The following is a 25,418-nucleotide window of genomic DNA, read 5'->3' on the forward strand; positions in this document are numbered from 1 at the left end:
TAAATGCAATGCTTTATGCATATAATATGATTTGCACAAGTATAACAAAAAGTAAGTATCTATGATACAAGTAGAAGAATGCACAAACTCTGTTGAATGCTTACAAATTGCTCTCAATTTTTAAATGTTTACAAATTGCTCTTTGAATCACATACACTAGTATACATCAAGTTAGGGTAAGTACATCTCGTTTGTAGCAGAGTTAGCTGCCTCCCACATAGAGTACGGGGTAGGTCCTATATTACTATCAACATGTGTAGACCCACAAACACATGGCTGGTATTGTGGACAATAGAAAGGTCCTTTTATTTCTTTCCATTAACTGTTTTCGGTCACTTTATAAGTTATTATCATTTACAACTTTTTCCTGAAAGCAAGTCTTACAAAGTTGCAAACAAATACTGTAAAAAGATGAATATAACCCACAAATAAAAGTTCTCTTGCTCAAAGTCATTTTATAAAAAAGAATAGGTCATATACATGTGTATTGCCTCTGCAATGTGGGAATAAGAGCTGTAATGTTTGACACAAAACTTCTAAGATGATAGCTATTCTTTCCCAATACATCATGAATATGGCATATTCATTCTAGTGACTTTGAATTTATTTTTCTCATGATGTTAATTTTAATTGAGAGCTACAAATGACAAAATGATGTCAGAGGACACAAGGTCACACCCAAGGTTTCATGTATGGAAGTGGATGATCCTTAAAGCATATGTTCACCTCCAGCTACATTTAATTCAACTTTTATGTGTACAGAATACAGGTCTTTCATTTTTTCCTATTAGAATTTCTTCTCTATTATTTCATACAGCTTCAAACATACTACTATAGTCAAGAATTTAACTCAATCAATTGACCAAAAATGTGACATTGCAAAAATTAGCTTTCAAACAGTATATTTTCACGAAAGCAGAGTTTCTTGCTTCCAATAGTGAAACCGAATGTTGTTTACTTATACATTCTACACACCTGAATACCACGCTGCTTCCAATCCTCACAGCTACTTACAACATACATCGATTCAACCAGGCATCTGTCCAAACATCTCAATTGTATAATATCCAGCTGTTTCCAATAATCTAGCATTGGTTGAGCATTTTGAGGGTTCTCATCATAAATCCATGATCTTTCCTTTGAACGTGTAATGGCAACATATAAATGTTTCATTTCACCGCACAGAAGATTATGCTTGGTATCATCAAACTTAGGATATTGGTTTTGCCCACAGCTGTTGAAACCTTTCTGAATCATGAAATCATACAGTACTCGCCACTTCATGCCCAATGGTGAGCTACTGAAGAAATTATACAGTAGTACATCCTACAAACAAAACAAATTAGATGATTATTTTGTACATTGGAATTAGAAATATTTGACACATTGAAGATAAACATAGCTGTGAACCCAAAATCTTCTTTCTTATAACATATAGGGAGGAACTGATACCTGAAATTCAAGACCTTTGCTTTCAAGTATTGTCAACACGAGACATTGCTTTCCCACTTGCTCAAGGACCTGTGCCTTTTGATTATCATCTCGTACTAGTATGACTTGTCCAGCACCAAATTCATAATTTCCCCTTCCAAAATTGTTTCCATGACTTAAAATGGTGGTAAAAAGACTTTCTCCATCGTTTGCATTTATAAATATAGGTGCCTCTCCATATATTGAACTGACCTCTGGACTCAATTTATCAACAGCAAAAGGAAAAAAATAATAAAGCACCTCGACCACACTCTGTGCTAGTCTGGTTATGCCAGCATGAGTTCGGAAATTTTGCCTGAGATGAAACATGTCAGGCATGAATTTTGATTTTGCATAGTCAATACTGTTTGCTTCCAGGAATTCCTTATAGAACAAATTTCTTATGTCTTCAAAACGAAAGTATACACCTCTTGCAATTGTTTGGGCAGTGTCACCAGCAAATACAAAGCCATCCCGCACATTAGAGCACACATATTTGAACAAAGAAATTTGAGCCATAGGAAGATCCTGAACTTCATCAACATAAATAAAGTTCATCTTCTTCCCTAAATACCCGGTAGATCCAATCTGGCAATGCAAGTGATTTACAACATCAGCAACATCGAAGTATCTGGTCCCTTTTTTTTGCTTTTCATACTGCATAAATATCTTGTATACCGCTTCTCTTTGTTCAACAGATAATGTCAAGGTACGACACTCTGCCATTTTGATGTAGTCGTCCTGAACCATCTTGAAGTCCGGAGAAACAAGAGATACTGAACTACCTTTGATGTGTGATATTATTTCAGTAAACACCACTGACGACTCAAGCCCTCTTCTTAAATCAGCACTAAAATGTGGCCAAAAGAATGAGTCAAAACGTTCATAGTTGACTTCATTTTTCCTCATTATTTGCATCAATGCAATAGATCGTTTATATTCAGATCGTTGTTCACCAAAGTGGTATTTTTGCTCTTCTGTGCATCTATTTCGGAAGAACGGGCACTGTACACTCCCATCTAACATTATCAAAAATTTCTGAAATGTTATAACCATAGGAAAATGCCTATCATCTATATCAATAAAATTATCTGGAATATTTTCCAAATCCTGAAGATTATCATTGTCACCCATTTTCATACAGAAAGTATGACCCTTTCCCTGCACGAAACTGCAACAGAAACAGTCTTCACCATGAGGATTTATATATTTTTAAATATTAGCTTATACACAATTAAGTGCATAAATTCTACTTTCCATATTGATCTAAAAACCACAGCCAAATTCTCTTAAGTGTGCTATTATAAACCATTTTCAAGACTGTCTTCTACCTAGGAGCTCCAAGACAAATGCATGACACTGCATGAATATTTTTACACCGATTTCAACGAAATTATAAAGGGTGATGTGTCAATTTACTGAGAATCTACAACAGAGCATATGTTCAGCTAGTAGAGGCATGGAATCAAGCTACCGAGTTCACTTATCTGCAGAGTCTATCTTTCCGGTAGAAATTTTGTGTAGGCTTATAAATCACATTAACAGTTATCTATAAAAAGACTTAAACGTAAGGAAGTAAGATTTCCCTCTAATAATTATACAATAAGCTGTGGTAACTATTTATCATTTCCCTATCAGTGTAACTTACTTCTGTTCTAGATGTTGCAGATGAGATGAAAATATTGTTAAGATTCCCTAATTGAATAAAAAAAAATATATTTTTTGAAGACCATACTCACTACATGTTCACTATTTTATAGTCAGCATTGCGCTAGTACAGGTTTACTTTTATAATCTAACATGCATGAGAAATTGGACTATCTAAAACAGAGGAATACCGCATTTCCGTCTAATCATTATTTAATAAGACTTGTAACTAGATTTTCCTGCCATTGTTGTTTTATATTTGCATGCATTAAGAATGGGATGAAAGTAAACGACTTTTGATAATAGTTATAATAAATGGAAAAACATTGTGATTTGCTATATTCTCAACATTATTTTTAGCGCTTATCTCATATGAAAATCAGCATAATCAAAGTTTCAGATGTTCCTTCCCAAGAACAGTTTTCCAGATAGCATAATATGTGACATGAACAAAAATAATTGGCTACGATCCCATTGCCATAGATTGCACTATCTAACTGAACAGTTGTGTAGGCTAGTTCTTAAAGAGAATAATACAATCTTTTCAATCCATATGAATAAAGTTCTTTGACATAATGCAACAATGTAATCTCCCCATTCTCCGTCACTTTACCATTTTTGTTGGCTTTGGCTTTCTCAGGTCTAACAACCTCATCAAAGAGGATGTTTATTATGGGCCATGGACTCACAAGGTCTGGAGGACTACAATGGCACTTTCTGAAACGATTCCTGGCTTCATAGGAATTCTTGGAGAGAACATCTGTTTACCATATTTCAGCTAATTGGGCCTAGCTTTTTGTATTCATCATTGCTATCACTCAAGTGTAACCTGATTTTGATTCAATACTTTTCGACAGTTTCTGCAACTCAGATGTACTAAATTAATTGTTTTACTTAGGTTGCTTCTTGTTTTAATAGAGAGAAACATTCACCGATCTTGGGTGCATGAGTTATTTTCTATATCTCACTACTTTGCTAGTGATCCTCTATTTGCAAGTCTTGAGCAGTGAGCTAATATCTATATCAAGTTTTGTTTTGGCTGTGAGCCTCTGTTTACATGTCCAAACCAGTCAGCTCCTAATATCTTTGTAATCAATTTATATATTTGATAATTTATGTAATGTAAACAAGTGCCCGCCATGGTTTTTCCTAGTTCGATTTATCCATGTGCAAAAATCTTGGTGTTGATGTGTTATTGTTTTAATTCACTATTTGTTGGATGTGTTATGAGATGAATATTCAAGATAGTTGATTACTTGAGATATTTGTTTATGCTAATTCTCCCCACGCCCTCCCCCCCAACCTTCTCAGTATTTGAAACTTATACCACTACTAGTGAAGTGTATATGTCCCATGTGTATTTGTGGCTTCCCGTCTTGATGATTCAGAACTTACGTTGGTGTATGTGTCCCATGCATATTTGTGACTGATGGAGTTATTGTCATTGATGTCAGAGAAGCGAAGAAGAAGTTGTCATTCATGAGAAAGATTGATGCATTCTTCTCATAATAATCGTACCTATGTAGCATGTCTAATAGAGACAAAGATCGAACAACAAATATGAAGCAAATTGTACCGAGCACATACAGTAGAGTTGAAAAGAGAGAAAGCAGTAAGATGGTATAAGGCACAAAGTATGTAAGCAGCAATGAAGGGAAAATGAAATGATTGTTGATTGATGGAAGTATAAATAGGATAACAAGATATTGAGAGGGGGGGCTGAATCAGAATTTCAAACACTTATTCTTTTCAGCAATTCATTCACACATTCACCAGTTGTCTTATGTATGCAAAACTTGTAAAAGTAAACTTGTTGTAACATGTAGATCTAATCTATCACATGCATGAAAATAAACACATAACACAATATTTGTTACCTAGAAACCTTCCAAGGTGAAGATAAAACTGGGATAGGGATGGCACTCACAAATCTTCACTACTGCAGTAATAAAGTTAACCTGTTAGGGTTACAATGTTTGAGCATAATATATGATTTACTCTATGAGTGGTCTAACCTATTCAAAGCTTTTGAGATTGTTAAATCCCACCTTGTGAGAGGATTTAACACTTACAATAAAGTAAGGACTCTGTAAGGAGACTTACATAGATCTGTTAAGACCACCTTGTTAAGATATTTACCCTGATTCAAGCTGATTAAAACTGATTCAGTGCCTGACTCTCGGTTTGCTCTGTAAGCTGATTTTGAGTCTCCTCTTTGCAAATTGATCCTGTCTCTGATCTAATAAAGCTTTTCTTCCCCTTCACTACACTGATTAGGTCACTTGTTTCGCTATTAAATAACAAAACACTTCTACTTGATGTCACAGTATATTTTTTGATCTAGGTTAAAACCTTATCTATTTAAAGAATTTCATAAAGAGTTTTCTAGATGCTTCCTTATCTCACCTCTTCATCTGAGTTGTTAATCACAGAACATAGAGATTTGTGATCCACGTCATAAAACACATAAACCTCTACAAATATTAAATGTTCCTTCCATGTCGGCTTGAAAATGATTTACCTCAAATTTTGTATCATTTCTAACTCACATGTAAACTCTATGTTGCTTGGCACTTACCATCTCTGATACTCAGCATGTTTCTAATGCTCGGTTTGTATTGTGTTCGGCACATGCTATTTAATTAGGTACTTATATGCTTCAACTGCTTGGTAAGTGTTGAACTCGCCCTGTATAAGAAACACTTGGCATCCACATACTTGCTCGGTTCCTATAGAGCTCGGTACATACATAGTTATGTACATGACTTGACCTATATAGAGTAGCACAATCGTAGTGATGACCGTCTGACTCTACCTTGTAAATGACTAAGTGTTTGACACTAATAGACAACAATAGTTAGAGATACCAACAATGATTGAGCAAGAACTATGACAAAGCAGTCTAAGACTTAATCTAGCACCAAAATGATAACATTTATTAAAAAATATTATATTTTGTTCATGCAATTTGGACAGAATGAAATATAAATATATATATATATATATAGAGAGAGAGAGAGAAGACTGCAAATCAAAGGAAGTCTAGGCAGTTCCAATCACACAAAGAATGTAATATTGTTAACTATATTCAATAGTGGAGAAAGAAATTGTTTAAATCAAAAATAATTATTAAACACAGCAACCATTGGAAGATACAAATGATTAGATGTCCTCAGCAGTGATAAGATGTTATCGAAAGATTATTGTAAAGAAGAAGATTTATGCCAAACACATATATGGCAGAAATCATTTGTACAAGCAGCACTATTAATATACAAATACATCCAGAATTTTTTTTTGGTTAAGAAAATTCTAGTCAATATTATTCAGCTGCCTACTCATACTCATAATGATTTAGTCAGGATTGCCATGATATACATACAACAAATACCAAAATGGAGATAGAATGTTTAGTAAACGTAACAAACCTACTAAGCATTGTATTATTTGAGTCAGCATGATTAAAGTCAAACATCAAACAAGGCATGATATAATGTTCCCGTTATAAAATAAATAATTAATCAAACCATTGTTTATGGGCCGATTGATTTAGTATATCTCGGACTCATTTTTATTTAATTATTCTATAGGTGTGGCCGTTGGCTATTTTTGTAAATCTTCGGGAGTTCCTCCAAAGGGTATTTAAGCATTGACAAAGAATCCATGGGAGAAGCAAGCACATAGAAATCGGATATCACTTCATTAGAGAGTTGGTGCAAAATGGAGAAATCAGAATAGAATTTTGTAAGTCTGAGTAGTAGCTATCAGACATTTTCACTAAGTCATTGGGTATAGCAACTTATGTGTGCTTAAGAAGAAGTCTTGGCATAGTTGATTTGGATAAGGAGTGATCCTTGCTTGTTTGGCTCGGGACAAAGGGTGAGTGTTGAAATTAATTGGTTGCCCTTGAGCCAAACGTCCACCTACCTACGTGACACGTTAAACTTACTAGGTGAGTTTGAAATACAAAAAGAGAGGGAAAGTTTTTAAGACAAGTCAAAAGGGAATGAAGTCTCATTCATTAAATAAGAGAAGATCAACTTATCAGAAGAAGAGCAGAGGAGAAAAGAATATCAGAGCAGTCAAAGAGCAGAAGGAAGGTTCAGGAAGAAGATCAGAGTTGCAGTACCACAGCATCACATTCTTCTTTTTCTCCATAAGTTTATTTTGTTTGTCTTGTTGAAGCAGTGATTGCTCCAGGTATTATTGTATGCGGCCCTCTAGTGCTGCAAGTTTATACCATAAATAGAAGTTTTAGGTTAATGTATTTTGATTTTGGCTGAAGCCCTATGCTCCCCAATTTGTAATAGTTGAATCAGTATTTGAATAGAAAGCAAGCAAGCAGGCATATTAGTCGATCCAGTCATTTGGGTCATTATTGTCTCCTCTCTATCTATTCTACATTGTGTTTAGTATTTGAGAAGATCAGAGTTGCAAGCTCTCTGATATTATCTCTGTGTTTAATGGTGGAATAGACCAGACAACAAGTCTGTTATTGACTCGCTCAACTCTCTTGTTAACTAAGCCCTCCTTGTGCTAACTCAATTAGTATATGTTTTGTTGTTCCTGTCATGTTACAACTAAGTCCATCGAGTTCCACTCCCATGCTTATCGAGTTCACTCGGTCACTATATCTACTGAGCTCACTCGGTGTAGTGTTGTGTTAAGTCTCCACTCGGTTCCTTAAGGTGTTGAGCAACTCGGCACCCACTGCCTATCACTCGGCTACTTCAAGTGTCGAGTAACTCGGCACTCATTGTGTCCTTTGACTGTCGAGAAAAAATTGTTGTGAAGCTATTTTTTACATGAATACTACCATTTGGTATTACTATTTAATGGTTGCTAAAATATTGCTCATGAAAATTCATAATTGCATAGCCATATCGATATATCAAACACAGTACTACACAGCTTTATTGCTATCAGTAGGATATTCATTGCGTATCTTACATCGATATATCAAGAAGAATAGAATTCTCTATATATCTGCAAGTTGGAATATCTCAACTCTGCATAATCCCTTAAGTCGTATAAGATACAACAGTGATCTAATATTTAACCCGTATTTTGTCAATTGCAGATTACACATATTATCATGATAATCTTAATATTTTCTTAATCTATATATGTAGACTTAATCACCTTGCATATATCAGACTGTCATATTAGTGATAGCAATGATATTGTCATATATGTTTGTCACCTAGTTATAAAATTGTTTCAATTTCTGAGCCACAGTTATTTTTTAAATTTGCCTCATTTTAAGCTTTAAATTGGTCTTTTCATCTCTGATTTTTTTTTAAAGATCTTGTCCTTCAACATCTCCAGTTCATTCCCAGCTCTGCCTAGCACTTGGAATTTTTGAAATCTGGCTTCTAAGCCCCAAGTTATCACAGGTTAATGGAGAGACCCAAAATACGTGTTTTCAAGTTTATCATTAACCATTAAACTCTCAAAAAGGTTAATGATAAGATCCAAATTACGTATTTTGGAGGAGGTTAATCAACCTGTCCAAAATCACGTATTCTCTCTCTCACCATTAACCTCTCAAAAGGTTAATGATAAGTTCCAAATTATGTATTTTGGAGGAGGTTAATTAACCTCTCCAAAATCATGTATTCTCTAACCTCTTCGAAACAATTATTAACCTCTTTGTTTAGCCGATTAAGGTCAAGAACTGGAAGTAAGATCATCTAAAAGGAAGTGCCGACATAGGAACATGAGATGAATAGTGGATATGGGGATACTGGACTTCTCCTATGAGGTATGGTCAGAATTCCATAGCCATCAATGAGTAACTTGATGATCAATTGAACAAGCCTAACAATGATATCAGCATTGATGAACGTACCATTGGGAAAGCAATTTTAAAGAGTTGAGACATGGTTACAAAAGATTCTTTTTACTAGATTTCCAATATTCTTTTTACTAGATTTCCATTGGAAATCTAGTCACCTTTTCAGTGTTGTTCAACATTTTCTTTACATTGGTGTTGAAGTACCTAAATCCTATTGGAAATCCTCAAGTCACCATCTTCGAGGAGGCCCTTGAAGAGAAACATGCCAATCATACAGGTGAAGAGTTATCTTCTAGAATTCCAAAACTTGAGGTTTGTCATCTCATTCGTTGGGTGCATTAGCCGAAGATATTCACCTGGCAATGAGACGATCTAGCATCTCCTTGGGTGGACTCTCTAACCAAGTCAAAGCTATTGATGCTGATGGTGTGGCTCCTAAGAGAGGGATGGTATTACCATTTCAACTTCTATCACATGCGTTTGATCATGTCAATTACTATGTTGACATGACTGCGGAAATGAAGAGACAAGGTATTCCAAGAGACAGGCTTCAAGTGCTACGAGTGTCAATGGCACTGGGAAAACCACCTTAATGGATTTTCTTGCAGGAAGAAACTTTTACTCGTATTGCAAGTTATTGTGAGTAGAATGATACCCATTCCCCATTCGTGACAACTCATGAAGCTCTAATCTATTCAACTTGGCTTCGTCTGCCTGCAGAAGTTGATGTACAAACATAGAATATGTTTGTAGATGAAGTAATGGAACTTGTTGAGCCATCACCTCTAAGACATGCTCTCGTCAGTCTCCTTGGAGTAGATGGCCTCTCAACAGAGCAGCACAAAAGACTTACCATAGTTGTTGAACTGGTTGCAAACCCCTCCATTATTTTCATGGATAAAAGCACACAATTGTTTGACTAAATGCTCTAAAAGCATTGCTATAATATCTTAGGTTCACCGCCATATTTTGCCTTCTATTTGTGCATGGGATAGGAGCATTCGAAGTTGGCAAATACAAAGCCTATGAACTGTTTGATGGAATGAGCCATATGTGCCATTTCATGGGAATCAAAGAGCATAGCCGCGAAGGGAGGATGAGCGGGAATTGTTTGATTTAATGCTCAGTCATGAATGCAAGATAAACCACACAGTCCTTATCATAATATTTTATGCAAACACCAGATATGAATATATGGTTGATGTATGTGGTTTGGAAAAGAGCATTCAAATTCTCTAGTGAGTTAAAACTCATTTGCTACCCTTGACTCGGCTTCTAGACACTATTATGTGAGGCATTTATAGCATATTAAAGCGTTGAAATTGGAGTGGGTGGTGGATGTTTGAAACACTCAACATCAATGGAAGAAACAGACTGCAGAGACATATTGAGAACCATTACAAGATATCGAATGAATGGGTTACCCGAAGGAAGAAGTGTTTCCTTGCATGAGGATGATGGAAAAATATGAGAAGGTACCAAATGGATGTTAATGTTTGAGTAGAAGATATAATGTGATGAGATGTAATCTCAGACTCCACAAATTGAACATTCCTTCCATATTGACAAAGCATCTTATATATATGAAATAACGTCTCAAGGAGGATACATATATGTCAAGGATGATGATGGATTGTTAGAATCTGTTCACCATTGCATAATTACATCAAAACTATAGAGGGAGGGCACATTTCTTACATGCGTAGGTAGATGAAGTCAATGCATTGGAATCAGTGAATAAAATGCCATCTCTTGGGGATGCAGTAATTGCATGAATCATAAAGTTTGTCAACTTTTATCAAATATTTGTAGAGGCATGAATCAAATTATAGATTGGGCACCTAATTGCATTCAATGGAATGTTATGTGATACTCTCACACAATATGTGATAATTGCAAGACAGATGAGAATTTTGGTACTGGTGTCTTTACAAGGGCCAACCTTTCAATAGATGTCATCATGGAAGTAAAGCACATTTGGTAGAGATAAGCACAATTGGATAGATTATGAACATAAAGTTAGTATTCAGCACATTCGTATATGCCACATGCTCTTGATCTCTTCATGAAAAGGAGGATATGCGTTCATTAATAAAGTGATGTAACTTGAATGAATCATTCAAATATCAAAAGGAGATCAGCAAGGATTAATTATTCAATCTTCCTCTCGAAAGGTGTAAGGTCTAAGTTTCAACTCATTCTTGGTTAATTTCGTTGAGGTTAATTAACCTCACCCAAATCACGTACTTGGGAGATAGTTATTAACCACAGAGGGGTAGTTATTAACCTCTGTGTCTATATAGGGCTCTTTTGGGCTTTGTAAAGGGACTTTTTGGTTTAGAATAAGGGAACACTATGCTGAAATTTTGATCAAGAGATAAATACTGGAAAGTATGTACAATTTTTTCTCTAAAATCGAAAATCTCTATTATGTTCTTGGTGCAAAGAAATGAAATGAGATACGCTTTTGATTTCTTGTTCTAAAATCAAAATTGTTGCAGTTGCAGTGAGCATCCTCATGGTATTGTGCAAATGTTCATGAATCATGAATTTGCATGGTAATACTGGTCCTTTTCAAGCGTAGTTCTTGATCACCTTTTTTATCATTCTTGTTGACTCAAGAAAGTTGTGAGGTCGTGTGGTGCATTCATCCTGAATGGCTTTCTCTCAATCTTTAAAGTTTTAGATTCTTTATTTAAAAACCCTTTAAAAATTATATCATACGAGGGAGCTGGCCCTCTAAACGTAGAGGAAGGCCGCATACCAAGGGCCTATCCAACTGTTGTGAATGGTTTGCCACATACACTCCGTTGGGCATTTTACAATGAAAAATCTGTTTACCAACAATGTTTTATCAATTATATGATGCAATCATGTAAACATTAATGGTGGTATCATAGATCAGTACTCACAGCATTAATTGAGACTTGGAGGAAAGAAGATTCTTGCAATCAATTTTGCAACTTAACCATCCGAATTTCATAAGTTATCACAAAAGGAGACATCACAATGCACCACTAAATTATGTTAAAATAATAGACAAGTTCTCATCTACTAATATTCTCTGCTCTAAACTATTCTAGTTCTCTTCATTTTTTATATTATATTGACGGTTTCCAATACAAATTGGGATGTGTTGTGTATGAGATGCGAAGTTTCACTCTTAGAACATTTGAAATAAATTCTAAAGGTCAGACCAATCGGAAGATAAACATTAACCATTTATAGACAAAATTAATAACTGACACTAATGTATTTTTACGTGTTTAAAATTAGCAATTTAAAAATGCACATAAGAAAATAGTCATTGGTCTATTTCTTAATGAATAGGATTCTGTCGAAACTTACTTGTCAATAGGACTAATATGATTACTAATTGCTGAGCAAAGCCTGGCACTAACAGTGACAAACATTTGCCGAAGACAATTTGAATTAAGATACTCTCGTTGAAACTCTACTCTCCCAATTGTGCTTTCTACTCTAGTCTGCTTCTCCGCAGACAAACCATGAATAGATAGATTAAACTGCTGTTCCTTCTGAAGAAGTCTTGCTGTAAGCACAGTTGTTTTGCCAGTACCAGAGCGACCCAGAATAAATGAACTTCTTGGGAACCTGATTATTCGTGATTCTTCATCATTTACCTCAAACTGAAGAGCAATCTCTGATCCATCTTTTGCTGTTAGCAATTGATTTGCGATGCCAGAAGACAGAGAATAGAACTTCATTAGCAATAAACTTTCTTCAACCTTTCCATGCTCCAATATAATAGTTTTTTTTCCGGAACCTTCAGAATCAATAGCCTCAGACTTTCCTAAACGTTGCATATGTTTATACCAAACAAAGCCAGGATCATCCTTCCATCGCATTGGTAGTACTGCTTTTGCATTCCTGTAACAATATAACCTTTAGATATTGTGATTCCAATAAATAGGCCAAATTTTATAAATATGTCCATTTCTCTCCCTTATTGCTACAGAAATTATTCATTCTTTTAGCTTTAATAACGTCTCAGAAACATAAATACTACAGTGTAAATTTTCACCCACATAAACTTTATTACCGAATAAGAACTTATCTCTAAGGGTTTTAACAAATCAGATTGTTCACCAAAAGTAAGGAACACCTCAATCAATGCTGGACTCAGGAACATTAACATAAAAGGTAAAAGGAAATTATAGAGTATTTTACAAACAAGATTTAGGAGAAAAATAAAACATACTTATCCAAAAGCTTTGCTTTGCAACGCTCAATGTACTGTGGAGTATATGTTGCAAAAAGAAATTCCAAGTTTTCCCTAAGCCTAGAAACTTCTACAAGGTTAAGAACATTCCATATTTTTAACACTTGCATTACTTCCTCTTGTCGTTCAACATCAGTTGTCCAGACAAGATATAATCCTGAGGTTGCGTATTCATTTATAAGATCTTTCTGAGCAGATCCAGCATGTTTCCATTTTTTCCGCCATCCATTAGCCAACTTCACTATCGTGTTAATTATGTGCTGCCGCACATATAAACCCTTTAACTTGGTAAAAGAATTCTTAAAATCACTGCTGAAAGTAACCTGAAAAAAGAACATGAAAGAGATGAAATATTAGACAAAATGCATGCATTCAAGTAAAGCATTTCATGAAAGTGGGTATCACCATGTAGCATAAAGAATTAAATGAGAAAATGAATAATTATAGCAGGGATACAAAAGAAATAAGACTTTTCAAATCATGCAATTCCACTGATAGAATTAAAAATAAAATTTAAAACAGTATTAGATAATAAGTTAATTGGTTGTACATGCGGCTCTTGCATCCAAATTGTTAAATTTTTCTACGAAGAAATTGTTGTATTTCAGACTGACAAATAAAGGAAGACTTCCCAGCAAAGAGTTACTCAAAATGCAAAGGAACACATCAACATGCTCAAATGGACAAGAATTACAAGAAGGAAATCTAAAGTAGGGGTATTGTAGAAGGAAAATAAATCCGAGGATTCAACAAGCTCGAGGGAGGACAACTACAACAATAAGAAGATGACAAAACAATTCCAAAGAACAAAGATGGAAATGCAAAGTAAGGAAACTAATGGTGAGCACAAGAGAAAGACTCAACAATACGAAGATCCAAAATTTAAAGTCATTAAAGAAGACGATAGCAAAAGATGAAGATGAAATTTGTAAGCATCATGTAATTTCAGAGGATTTAATCAAAGATAGAAACTCAGCTAGTGGAGATGGATATAGTGATACAAGAAAAGGCATTTCAAAGATTTCCTTGGATGAAGAAAAATGATACTGAGTATCCATAGATATTCCTAGAGATACAGAGGACTTCTTTATGATTAAGCGTGAAAGTTACAAAGATGTACATGCAAATGCAGTGTCTACTCATTTTCAACCAAAATAAAATCCAAGTAAGCATGTCCAAGTTCATCGAGGCTAACTCATCAATAACTAGACATATGGATCTCAATTGTTCATCCTCAAAAGGATATGTATTCAAGGATTTGTAAATTTCCCATAGGTGGATATTAAATGTATGAAGGTGGTAGTTGTATCATCCCAACTTAAGGTTTTCAATTATCTTGGCCATTGATTTTGAATCAACGTGAGCCAATTATTTGTAATTGGGAAGTCTATAAAAGGCTTGGCCTTTTCACTTCTAAAAGGTGGAATATATATTAGGAGAAAAATGTAGGAGGAGGTGGAGATCAAAAATTGTTGTCAAGACTATGTTTAATAATTTAATTTCATAAAAAATTTACCTTGATGCTATGGTGGATCTTTGGATAAGTTTTCTACAATTTGCATGGTTTCTACTTCTCATGTTCTAGTCAATATTCATTGATTTTGATGGAGAAATGAAGAGATATATGATGAATTTCTTAGTTCATACAATTGTATCTTGTTAATTGCAAGTTACTTTGATTGTTTTGCCTCAAAAATTAAGAATTTTTTCTTTTCTTTGTCTTTGTCAGCTCTCTTTCTCATTACAAAATCTAATCTAATCTAAACTTTGAAGATCTCTATTATAAACTTTGAAATCAATGCAAACATCTTCCTAACTTCTTAATCTAATATTCCAAAGATCAACTTGTCTTGAACCATCTCACTCTTTTCTCCAAGGGACTATTGGAAAATCTAATATGTACCAGACTCCTAAGTTCATGCACCACTTCTAAAACTAGGAGGTATACGAGTTGCAAGTTGCACTTGCACTGATGTCTTCTTCTCCTTTAGTTATCTTCTTTCTAAATACTTTTTTAGTTTTTCCCTTATGATTGTTTTGCCTCAAAAGTCAATAAGAATTTTTCTTTTCTCTGTCTTTATCAGCTGTCTTTCTTATTACAAAAATAGTTCCTTTTTGTTTTCTCTTTGTATAATTTATCTTATATTCTTTATGTGATTCTATAAATCTATATCTGCAATGTCACGCTAAGTAATCATTTCTCCATCCATTTGTGTTATGCATTCTCTCGCTCTATGACCAAGGTGATTACATAAGTGACAAGAAGCCATGTTGGAGTTTAGATGTATGCTCTTGTCTTGGAGTAAAGATTTTTCTGATTTCGTTCTTCTTTCTATCTTCATCTCTAATAGGGTTTATCAACTATAGTACATAATAAAGTAATATGGTACTTTGAACTTGTTTAGCTTGAGTGAGTTGGGTAGTTAAGAAGTGAGGGAATGTGTCAATTGGTTTTCCCAACCAACCAACCCTTTTATAAGACCTTTGGAATATTATTGATGTACTCATTATGTTTTAGTATTAATAAAATAAATCATTTCCTCACCATCTCAGTGTTGTGGTAAGAAGGCATGTTCTATGTTACTTCTCTATATGTATCTTATTATTCTGTGAACTTTGGTAATATTTTCATTCTACATTTTGGCGTCCTTGCCTAAGTCCGAACTCGAAAGTCATCAGCAAGACAGGATGGAGCAATGGGAAGACCCTTCCAACCATGTATATAAGTGAAATAGTGACAGAGAAGAGGAGGAAATAACCAGAGAAGATTAGTTGACATGCAATCTAGTGACGGCCTAGAAAGTTGTGGTCAACCAGTATGTGCAAAGGGAAGCCCATGAGAGAATGGTTCCCGAGAGCACGGTAGGGGATGAACTTTTGGTGGCACAAGCAGTGTACGATCTGCTTGGACATATTCCTCGCCTGTTAGCAAGAAACTCGGTACATGTCGAGGAAGAAAGAACTGAAACAAAAAGAGGAAGAATGAGGCAACAAGTGCTCCAACAATTTGCTAAAAGGACACGAGAACGCAACTTGGAGGAGCGTGATTATCCCAGGAAGAGAAATAGACACTAAACCAATTCATGTCCTTAATTCCAAACAAACATTTGAGGTGAGTACCAGAGGAAGAAATTGAGGAGGAAGTCACCTTGAGGACATTATGTTTCCAACAATAGGAGGAAAGATGTCGTAAGCTAAGGGGATAGGGGAACCCCATCCAAATCCAAGAAGAGTTGATTGAACATACAATTGAAGGAATACCAATTTGGCTATCTCTGAGACATCAGGAAGGAAGGTAGGGTGCACAAACTCAAAAACCCCTACACGCAAAGAGCTTTGATGGGAACAAACCCTAAGCGTAGGAGAAGATACTATTAGGACTAGCAACCACAAATATAGCCCGTGAAGAGGGCGCTCAAGAAGGAGCATCTTGTTAGAAGGGAGCATCCCGTCAAGAAGGAAAAAGAGCAAAAGAATGACAATGGAAAACAAAAACTCCCTAAATTCACCAAGGATGGCTCGAAGGATACTGCATGTCACTATAAAACATGCATAACCATATGGCAAGCAAATGAAAAGAATGATCTGAATGAAAGGCTGAAAGCATTTCCAACCACACTAAGAGGTATAACCATTGACTGGTATATAGATTTGGAGGCAAGCAAGAAGAATACATGGAATAATCTTCATACAGCATTTGAAGAAGAATTCAGACTCCTTCAGGACGATGATGAAATAGTGACAGAGATTTACATGACAAGGCAAGGGCAGAATGAATCTGTAAAAGCGTATAGTAGGAGGCTGAAGGAATTGATTAGGAAGCTTGACAACAAGCCTACAAATAGACTGAAGAAAGGTGGCTTATTGAAGGGTTGACGTCGTCCCTAAAGAAAAAGATGAAAATAGTTCCACCATCAACCTTTGTGGATGTGTGTACTTGTGCAATGGATATAGAAAGTTAAAACAAAACCTCCAAGGCCAAAAGACATGCAAGTGAGAGTGAAAGCTCAAAAGAAAGTGGGAAGGAACCCACAACCATCCAAACTTTGAGGAATGATATGATGTGATTAATGAAGCAGGTAACAAGAAGGAAGGAAGAAAAAATAGGAGGGAACTATGGTGTATAGATTGTGAAAAGGAGGGCCATACAAAAGGAAAATGCCCGAGAAAAGCATTCTGTGAGATCTGTCAGGTATTGAGACACAATCAAAGACTGCCTTTACAACTTAGAAGTACGAAATGCACAAGTATTCTTCACCCAGGGGGAACATTGCAGACCACCCTCCACTCCTCCATGAAATACTAATGTAGAAGCCTCACCTGGAGGTTATAGAAATAATAGACGAGGAAGTAATAATAACAGCAATAACAATACAACCCAAAGAGCAATCTAGTATTATTCCAAGGGAAGACCTATGATTCAATGTAGGCAGTGCAACGAATGGGGTCATTTTGCACGGGACTATCAAAATGGAGGAGGACAAAATGGAGGTATAGTGTGTAAATGGTGTGGACCAGGCAATCACAAGTTTAAATTCCATTATATTTTAGAAATTTGTATCTACTACAGATTCACCCCCCTGCCCCAGTAGTAGAATTGTGTTCTTTAATTATTGCTTAAACCCTAAAAACTCTATAAACCTGAGAATATTCAAAATATTGCACAAGTAATCTATTATAACAAACTACAGCAATAAAAAATTCCACCCACTTTATATTAATAATTGAATAAATAACCAGAGAAAATATAAGTTTCAAAGATAAAAGAAATTTGTTTAAGTCATAAATGTCTAAGGATAAAGTTAATCATGAGCTACAAGAACACTCCAGAAAAAGACACAGCTTCAATATTCCCATGGTGGTAAATCTGAATAACTTTAGCATCCAAGTTACCTTCCAGAGTGTGTTGTTGAACAAGATAGAATCAGTTTTTAATAGATCTTGAAGGTTTTTTATCTCAGCCTTTGCATTTCTTATTACTTTCACCATATCACTGTATTTATTTGGATCTACAAAGCAGTTCCTAGCAATTGCATCCTTTGCTAGCTTCTCCCATATAGATTTGCTTTCACAAGCACAGATCCATTCCCGACAACCCAAAGACATGATCTGCTCATAAACACCACAATAGCATTCTATAGTTGATAATGATAATCATGCAAGGGACAAAGCCTTTTACTGAGAATGATTTCAGTTAATAGAACATAAAAATGGCAGAATATTAATCCCCAAAAAAAAAGAGATGAAAAAAATTACCGTGCACATTTCAAAGCAAAATATGCTCTTCCATAATCAGAAAGGATCCCAATATTGTTAGTACTAACAGTAGAAATAATTATGATGTCTTTTTCTCTAGTCTGAAACCCATCCAACGTTCTCACTTCTACATCAATATTGTTCCTCCATTTATTGTTCTTCATCAACCTACTCTTTAAGTAACTAACTTGAGCACTGTAAGGTGATATAACACCCACACTAATCATCGGTCATGATCTGTGAGCACAAACTGATCAAATTTTTTAAATTAGCAACATTAGTTTTAAATTTCCGTGAGAAATACAATACTATTTCAAAGTTGAGAAACAATAGAGGGGAAATAAGAAATATCAATTATTTCTTGTTTTTCACAATGCAACATATACCCAAAACATTAGACATTTACATTTATTTAACGCACATTAAAAAACTTAAATAAATAATAAAAAAGCACATGTTAACATAAGTTGCAGAACTGTCTACCTAGCAAATATGAAATACAAAACAAACTTGAAAATCTTAAAAACATTTTAACTGAATCTATAGCCATTGCATAATAGTAATCAGACACTATCGAGATTAATCAAGCAAGTAATATCAAATAATGTAATTTTTCAATATTTTTGATTAAGAAATAGAATTCAACATGGAGGGAACATTTTGAAATTGGAAGAATAGACAAATAATTCTAATTGCAGAACACTTGAGCTAATACCAGATATGCTTATCATGCAGAACCTTTATGCGTCATTTGCTCACTCTCTAAATTCATCTATTCTACAAGTTATTTAATTACAATTTTTTTTAAAGATTCCTATTGTAAAACATAATAAAGAATTTTTTCTTCAACACAAACAGTTGCCTATCTCACAATGCTATGAATCTGGGTGAATAGAAATCTCTCATCTCAGAGCCATTCAAACTTGCTAATAAATGACTGTAATCTTGGAATCTAAATATGCATATATGCATGCAACAGCAAAATGTACTTTCACAACACTTTATAATTAATATCGACTCTGCACATAAAATATTTGTAGCAACCAAATTTAAAGCTGGACTTCATGCTAGATGATATGCACCCTTTAAATATTGGTCAAAACATATACTCTGCTCCAAACACCAATAATTTTTATAATATAAAAATGTGTTACAAAATGCATTTTTTTAATAGTTATTTATAGCAACAAGTTTCTTGAAAGTAACTTTCATTGTCAGTTTACAATATATTTTAAGATATAGAAATAATTGATCTAGTTCCAGAGAAGTAATTGCAATGTGTATTATCCGAAAAAATAAATATAGAATAGGACATATCTAATTCCACTATATTACATGCTAAACTTAACAGTAATTTATAACATTAAATTAAATTACATAGTTTTATGTTTGAGATAATATTGTATAACAATATTACTTCAGGCTTACCAAAGCTGCCTAATAATTAAAAAAATATTGAAATTATAAATCCAAAAGCTAAAGTTCCCTTACCCAAGCTTTTCATCACTTCTAATGTTTCTTGTCACAGATTTGAGCTCTATGGTAGCCCATCAAATATCATTCTACCCTAAGCACGTTAGATCAAACTCCACCTATGAACCAATGCTCTTTGAAGCAACATATTTAAGAAATCAGAAGGGAGACAAACCATGCCAACAGTCTCCATCACTGGATATGAATTCGAGGTAATATGGCTTGTGTTTCTTGCAATCTTATTATGAGGAAATACTTGTTTCGTCAAATATTGTAATGTCCCCATTTTTAATAGGTTCCTGCAGTTGGCCAGGTCAGTTCACCATCGCGACCCTCATGAGCTGACAATGGAATTTGAGGGTCTCAGTTGTGTGGTTATAGGCATTTTTTTGGCTCCATTTGAGGGACTTACTATTTATGGTAAGTCAATCTGTTGGTTCCGATGAGCTCGGTTGAGTTAGAGGAGTTCGAGGATACGCTTCCGGTTTGAGTTCCAAGAATCTTCGAGGGAGCATTTATTTATAGTAAGTCACCTCGTTAGGTTCATTCATCATCTTTTATCGTCAGGTTCACTTTGGTGTTGTCAAATTTTGATTTTGATGCTTCTCCAATTGTTTTTGTATGACGGGTGTGTTGAGTGGATATTTTGCAACCGACAGTTTTGGGTAAAAATCCAATTGCAAAATAGGATGACCAGCCAGAGCGTGTGAAACAGAGTCTCTCCTACCTTAAAGAGAAGGCTCTCCCTTCTCACCATTCCTTGGATCAACTCAAGGTAGGTAAAAAGTCAAGAGATCTTATAAAATAGGTGTTACCAATATCCTTTCTTCTTATCTTTCAAGAAAGAATCCACTTACTCATGGGGTGAGTAATAGGCACAGTGAATCTCTAACTACACTTCTACCAAGCGCTAGAAACAGTGATATCAATAAACCTTCACTAACTCAAAGGCTAGCTAAAAATGTACTACTTTGGCTCTAAGTCCGGTCATACTTCTATATTAAAAGTTTTACAATTAGGGCACAAAGACTCCTAAAAGTAAGAATAACTTAACTATTTTGCAAATTAAGAAAGAAGTACAAGCTACAGACAAAGCTTAGCTATATTTATCCACAATCGCTCCCAATCAAAGCTTAAGCTCCGATTGCTGCTTAAATCACTATGCTCTTTTATTGAACACACAATAATAACGTGCATCAAGACAATAGGCACAAATTACAGTCAAAGCTTCGAATCTAATTGCTTCTTTTATTCACCTTTCTCCCAACTTTGTACTACACAATCAAAGTTATGTTTGCACAAACATGGCAGAGCTTTCTTGCATACTAAAAAAGATGATTTTTACAATGAGGGGGCACTCCTTTATATAGGCACTGGAGTTGAGAAAAAGGTGGACGAAAAAGTGGGAGCAACTCAACCAACTTTTACCTAGTCTAACTGAAAGAAAAAAATAGGGTTACATGCAATTGCATGTGCAACTCGCATTACACCTTATGTACATGCAACTGTAATGATCCCATCTTTTGGCCTTCACGTTCTCCAAAGTCTAAGTGGAGGATAAGAAAAAATTAGGGCCAAAACAAAGTTGATTTACTCAATTTCAGGCATACTATTTTTAGTAAGTCGATAGGTCACAGTGCAGGTCAATTTTGGTGATTGGATTCGATACTCCTCTGTGAGAGCTTTCCGATGAGCTATCACTCGCATTATTCGGAGTCCGATTGCTAATACATTTTAATGCTTGAAGTTTTATTAAAGTAACGTCTAATTTAATTGTAAAATATTAAAGTGTTACTTTAATATTTATTTTGTGGTGATGTGTACCCAAGGGAGACATAAGGGGTATTTTAATATATGTTTTATATATTACACATCTTTTATCCCACATTGCCCATATGAGTTGAGCGGACCCTTGGGAATAGAATAAAAGGAAGCATTTGTGGCTTCATTAGACAGGTTGAATATGAGAAGAAATTGGTGTGTGAGTTGCAGCTCTATTCTTGGCATTTGAGGACGTTTATCCTCTCTTGTAACATTCTAGACGTCATTCCCTTGGGGTTTGACCTTTGGAATTCTTTGTTATCGGCTTCATTATCAGGCAGTTTAGTTGCATTTCCGGCTACAAGCAAATTTGGTATTTTGCTCATATCTTCTTCACTACTTGTCCGACGCTTATGCCGCTTTGAGGGAATGATATTATGAAGGTAGTGGACTGATTGAAGGACAAAGTACTGTAGCAGCAAGTTCGAAACCATGCGCTGGAGTATTATGTCAATAATGCTGAAGTAATTAGTGAGTTGATAAATCTGCCATGTATTTGGTTTTATGAATTCTGAAAATAAAATTTTATTGGCAGCAGTTCATTTCCACTTTGCATATTATTGTATTTTCTTTCTTGTTTATGTTGTATGATACCAATTCCATGCACAAAACACAACAAACAAATAAACGTTTGATTTCTGGAGTTATAAGGGATTTAAAACATTAAACGGAAAAAATAAGAGGTTGAATACAAACTGTTTGACATAATTCCTTTTAGCAATTTGGTTTAGTTTTTGGGACATTCAGGGGTGCCCATTACAGCAACTCGCATTACATGTAATTACACATTTTCATGTAATACATCTTCAATTACAAACATGAAATAAGAAGAAGAAAGAGGGAAGAGAATTGAAACAGTCCTAGAGATTGTCCTGAAGGGCCTTGTACTTGGCGATGCTATCCCGAATGATAACAAGATTGGGAGTCCCTTTATTTTGTACCACTGCATTCACCTTGATAACCATAGTGTTGTGTCTTTTGATAACCTCTAACTTTGATGAATTGTTCATTGTCATTTGAAAATTTGATGTGATCTAGCTTCTCGCTCAAGTTGTCGTGAATTCTCCTTTGTAGATCACCACAAACTGGAGTCTTTGACACTTTGAAAACCTTCTTGATGGTGTCTGGATGTAAATTTGGAACAACTTTCTATCAACACCTTTAACTCTTTTTTTTGTTTTAAAGTAAAGTGCTTGGCACATGGGAATGCATGCAAAAAGATATTGCTGATTTTTAAAAAGTGACTTGGGCTTTGAAGATGTCATTGCATAGAAAATGGATTACATGTAAATGCAATATGTAACAGGAGATGAAAGGTGAGTGAGATGCGAATACGGATGAAGGATGCACTTTACATGAAAATGCGAATAGAGGATGAGTCACAAAGCATGGAAAGAGTCAAAAAATATGTAATCACTCATGGAGGTGAGAATGCATATGGAGAGACGAGAATGGAAAATGGAAGAGGATAATGAGCTTTATAGTCACCTTTGGTGAAAAGGTGAAGTCAAAGTACATGGAAGATGAAAATGACATCTTTTTGACTTTTCAAAAAGTGACTTTAATCAAAATTGGACCTTTTAGATGCAATTACATGTAAGGCTTTCCGTGTAATTATGTCGTGCAAGTGGATGCGAAAAGTGAGATGAGCGAAAATGGAAGAGAAAAATGGGATTACATGCATGTGCAGATGGTGAATGAGATGAAAAACACGTAATCGCATTCATCAAATGAGAGGTGAGGTGTTCTGACACAGAAATAGAATGTGGAACGTGATAATGCTTTTGCATGAAGTGAAGCAACAACAAGTTCTTGGGGAAGAACTTGTGACTTCTCCAAAGTGGAGAAAACCGGCAAGCAAACACAAAAATCAAAAACACAAAGAAAAATGTACCTTTGGAAAGTGACTCAAACATGCCAAGATACAAAAACACTTCAACACTCAAATTTGTAATTGGAACTTGGGAAAGAACCAAAAACATGAAAATGAACAAATTCTTCATTTTTAAAGGAAAAATGCACTTTCCATGGCATAAATTTCAACAAGTGGCAGTCATCGAGAAATTATGTGCATAAAATCAGCAAGATAAGCACAAATTAAATAGCAAGAAAGAAAGAGTCCACTTACATGAAGATTAAGGAGCCAAAATAGCAAGTTTTATAGACTTTAAGACCAATTCTCCCTCAAATCTGGATTTTCAAACAACTTTTTGACTTTTTCCATACTTGCATGTAATGGACATTCAATGGTTGAATTTGACATGAGACGACCAAAAACGTGGTCTCCAAAGACAATATCATGCATTTAAAACTAAAAAACATCTCTCTTGATCAAAGGTATGGGCTGAAAATGCATTTTTTTGAGTTTTTTGAACAAAAACATGACATTTTTATGCAAAAATCTGGGCCATTTTTGTAAAAACATGACCAAAAAATGCATGTTTTTGAGTCATTTTTGACTTGTGAATGCAAATACGATTTCCCCCAATGCATATACATGTATCAAAATGCAAAAACGTGACTCCAAAATGCAAAAAAGTGGATAAAAAACCCAATTTTCTGGGCGTTTTTAGCAAAAACGTGATTCATAAAAGACATGAAATGAATTTGTTTTTGGCTTCTAAGTGCAAAAATATGAGCCAAGATGTATTACAATTGATTGAAGATGCCAGAACTCCTTTTTTCCTTGCAAAAATGTGATTTAAATCACTCAGAATGGATTTATTTGAAGATTTTTCCTAAAATGTGCCCTTAGAAGGAGTTTGAAAATTTGTTTTTTAGCAAGATAAATCCATGGCTAAGTAAAAACGACCCTATTGGAAAAGATCTCATGCAAATCCACTGAGAAAATCTCTACTTATGATCAAAATCAAGTTCTTGGAGGGCAAAAACATGTTCTTCAAAATCAGACTTTTTGAGTGTCATTGCATATATTAATACATATTTTTTTATCAAAATTGGACCTTTTTGAGTCACTAGCATGTTTTAAAATATGTCTATAAGAAAAATCAAACCTTTTGAGAGAGGATGCATGTTTTAAAATGCATTTCACTTTTTAGATGTGAAAGCATAAAAACTTCACTTTTGATGCAATAGCATAAAAAAGGTCCACTTATAATAGACTTTTGATGTAATGACATCAAAAAGGTCTACCAAAATGAACTTTACATGTAATGACAATTGCATATAAAATGTCCACTTTTGATGACTTTAAGTGATTTAATAAACACATGTCAATTTAAATTCATTAAAATAGTACTTAAGTGGGACATAAATTATATTTACATATCATATTAACAATATAACATGTAAATATCATTTAAAAAATAATATTTACTAGAGTATTTGATTTAAATGCTAAAAATTAAATTGAATTATATAGTTAATATAGTCACTTAAGTGAAAAATCAAAAATTAACTCAACTTAAAATTATAGCATAAAGTGCACTATAGTCACTTTAAGTGAAAAATTTAAAGTTAACGTAACTTAAAAACATAACAAAAAGTGAATTTAAGTTATATTTTTCAAAAAGTGAATATCAAATTAGAAATATAACATGATATTTTAATTCGTGTTGTTGCATCAAAAAGGTCCACTTTTTGGGCACTAAAATGACCATATCTCTTGACTAACAACTCCGATTGAGCTCTAAGTTAGACTGAATCGAAAGGAAAAGCAAAATCCATAACATGAGCAAAATCAAAGGACTAAAA

At 34.6% G+C, this 25,418-nt stretch overlaps 1 protein-coding gene across 1 annotated transcript in view; it reads right to left on the minus strand.

Annotated features, from left to right (window-relative positions):
• Positions 1 to 442: 442 nt before the first annotated feature.
• Positions 443 to 25,418, minus strand: part of LOC149545889 (uncharacterized) — a 37,798-nt gene continuing 12,822 nt past the window's right edge. The window contains exons 2-6 of the mRNA XM_089793853.1: positions 18,048 to 18,263; positions 13,134 to 13,477; positions 12,263 to 12,802; positions 1,453 to 2,641; positions 443 to 1,326 (exon numbers count right to left, since the gene is read on the minus strand). Coding sequence (XP_089649979.1) covers positions 955 to 1,326; positions 1,453 to 2,641; positions 12,263 to 12,802; positions 13,134 to 13,477; positions 18,048 to 18,263 — 2,661 coding nt within the window. The 3' untranslated portion in view covers positions 443 to 954. The remainder of the gene's footprint in view (positions 1,327 to 1,452; positions 2,642 to 12,262; positions 12,803 to 13,133; positions 13,478 to 18,047; positions 18,264 to 25,418) is intronic.

The sequence above is a fragment of the Cupressus sempervirens genome, chromosome 7, assembly GCF_028749045.1.
Source record: "Cupressus sempervirens isolate cs-2001-9-10 chromosome 7, ASM2874904v1, whole genome shotgun sequence".
NCBI classification, from domain to species: domain Eukaryota; kingdom Viridiplantae; phylum Streptophyta; class Pinopsida; order Cupressales; family Cupressaceae; genus Cupressus; species Cupressus sempervirens.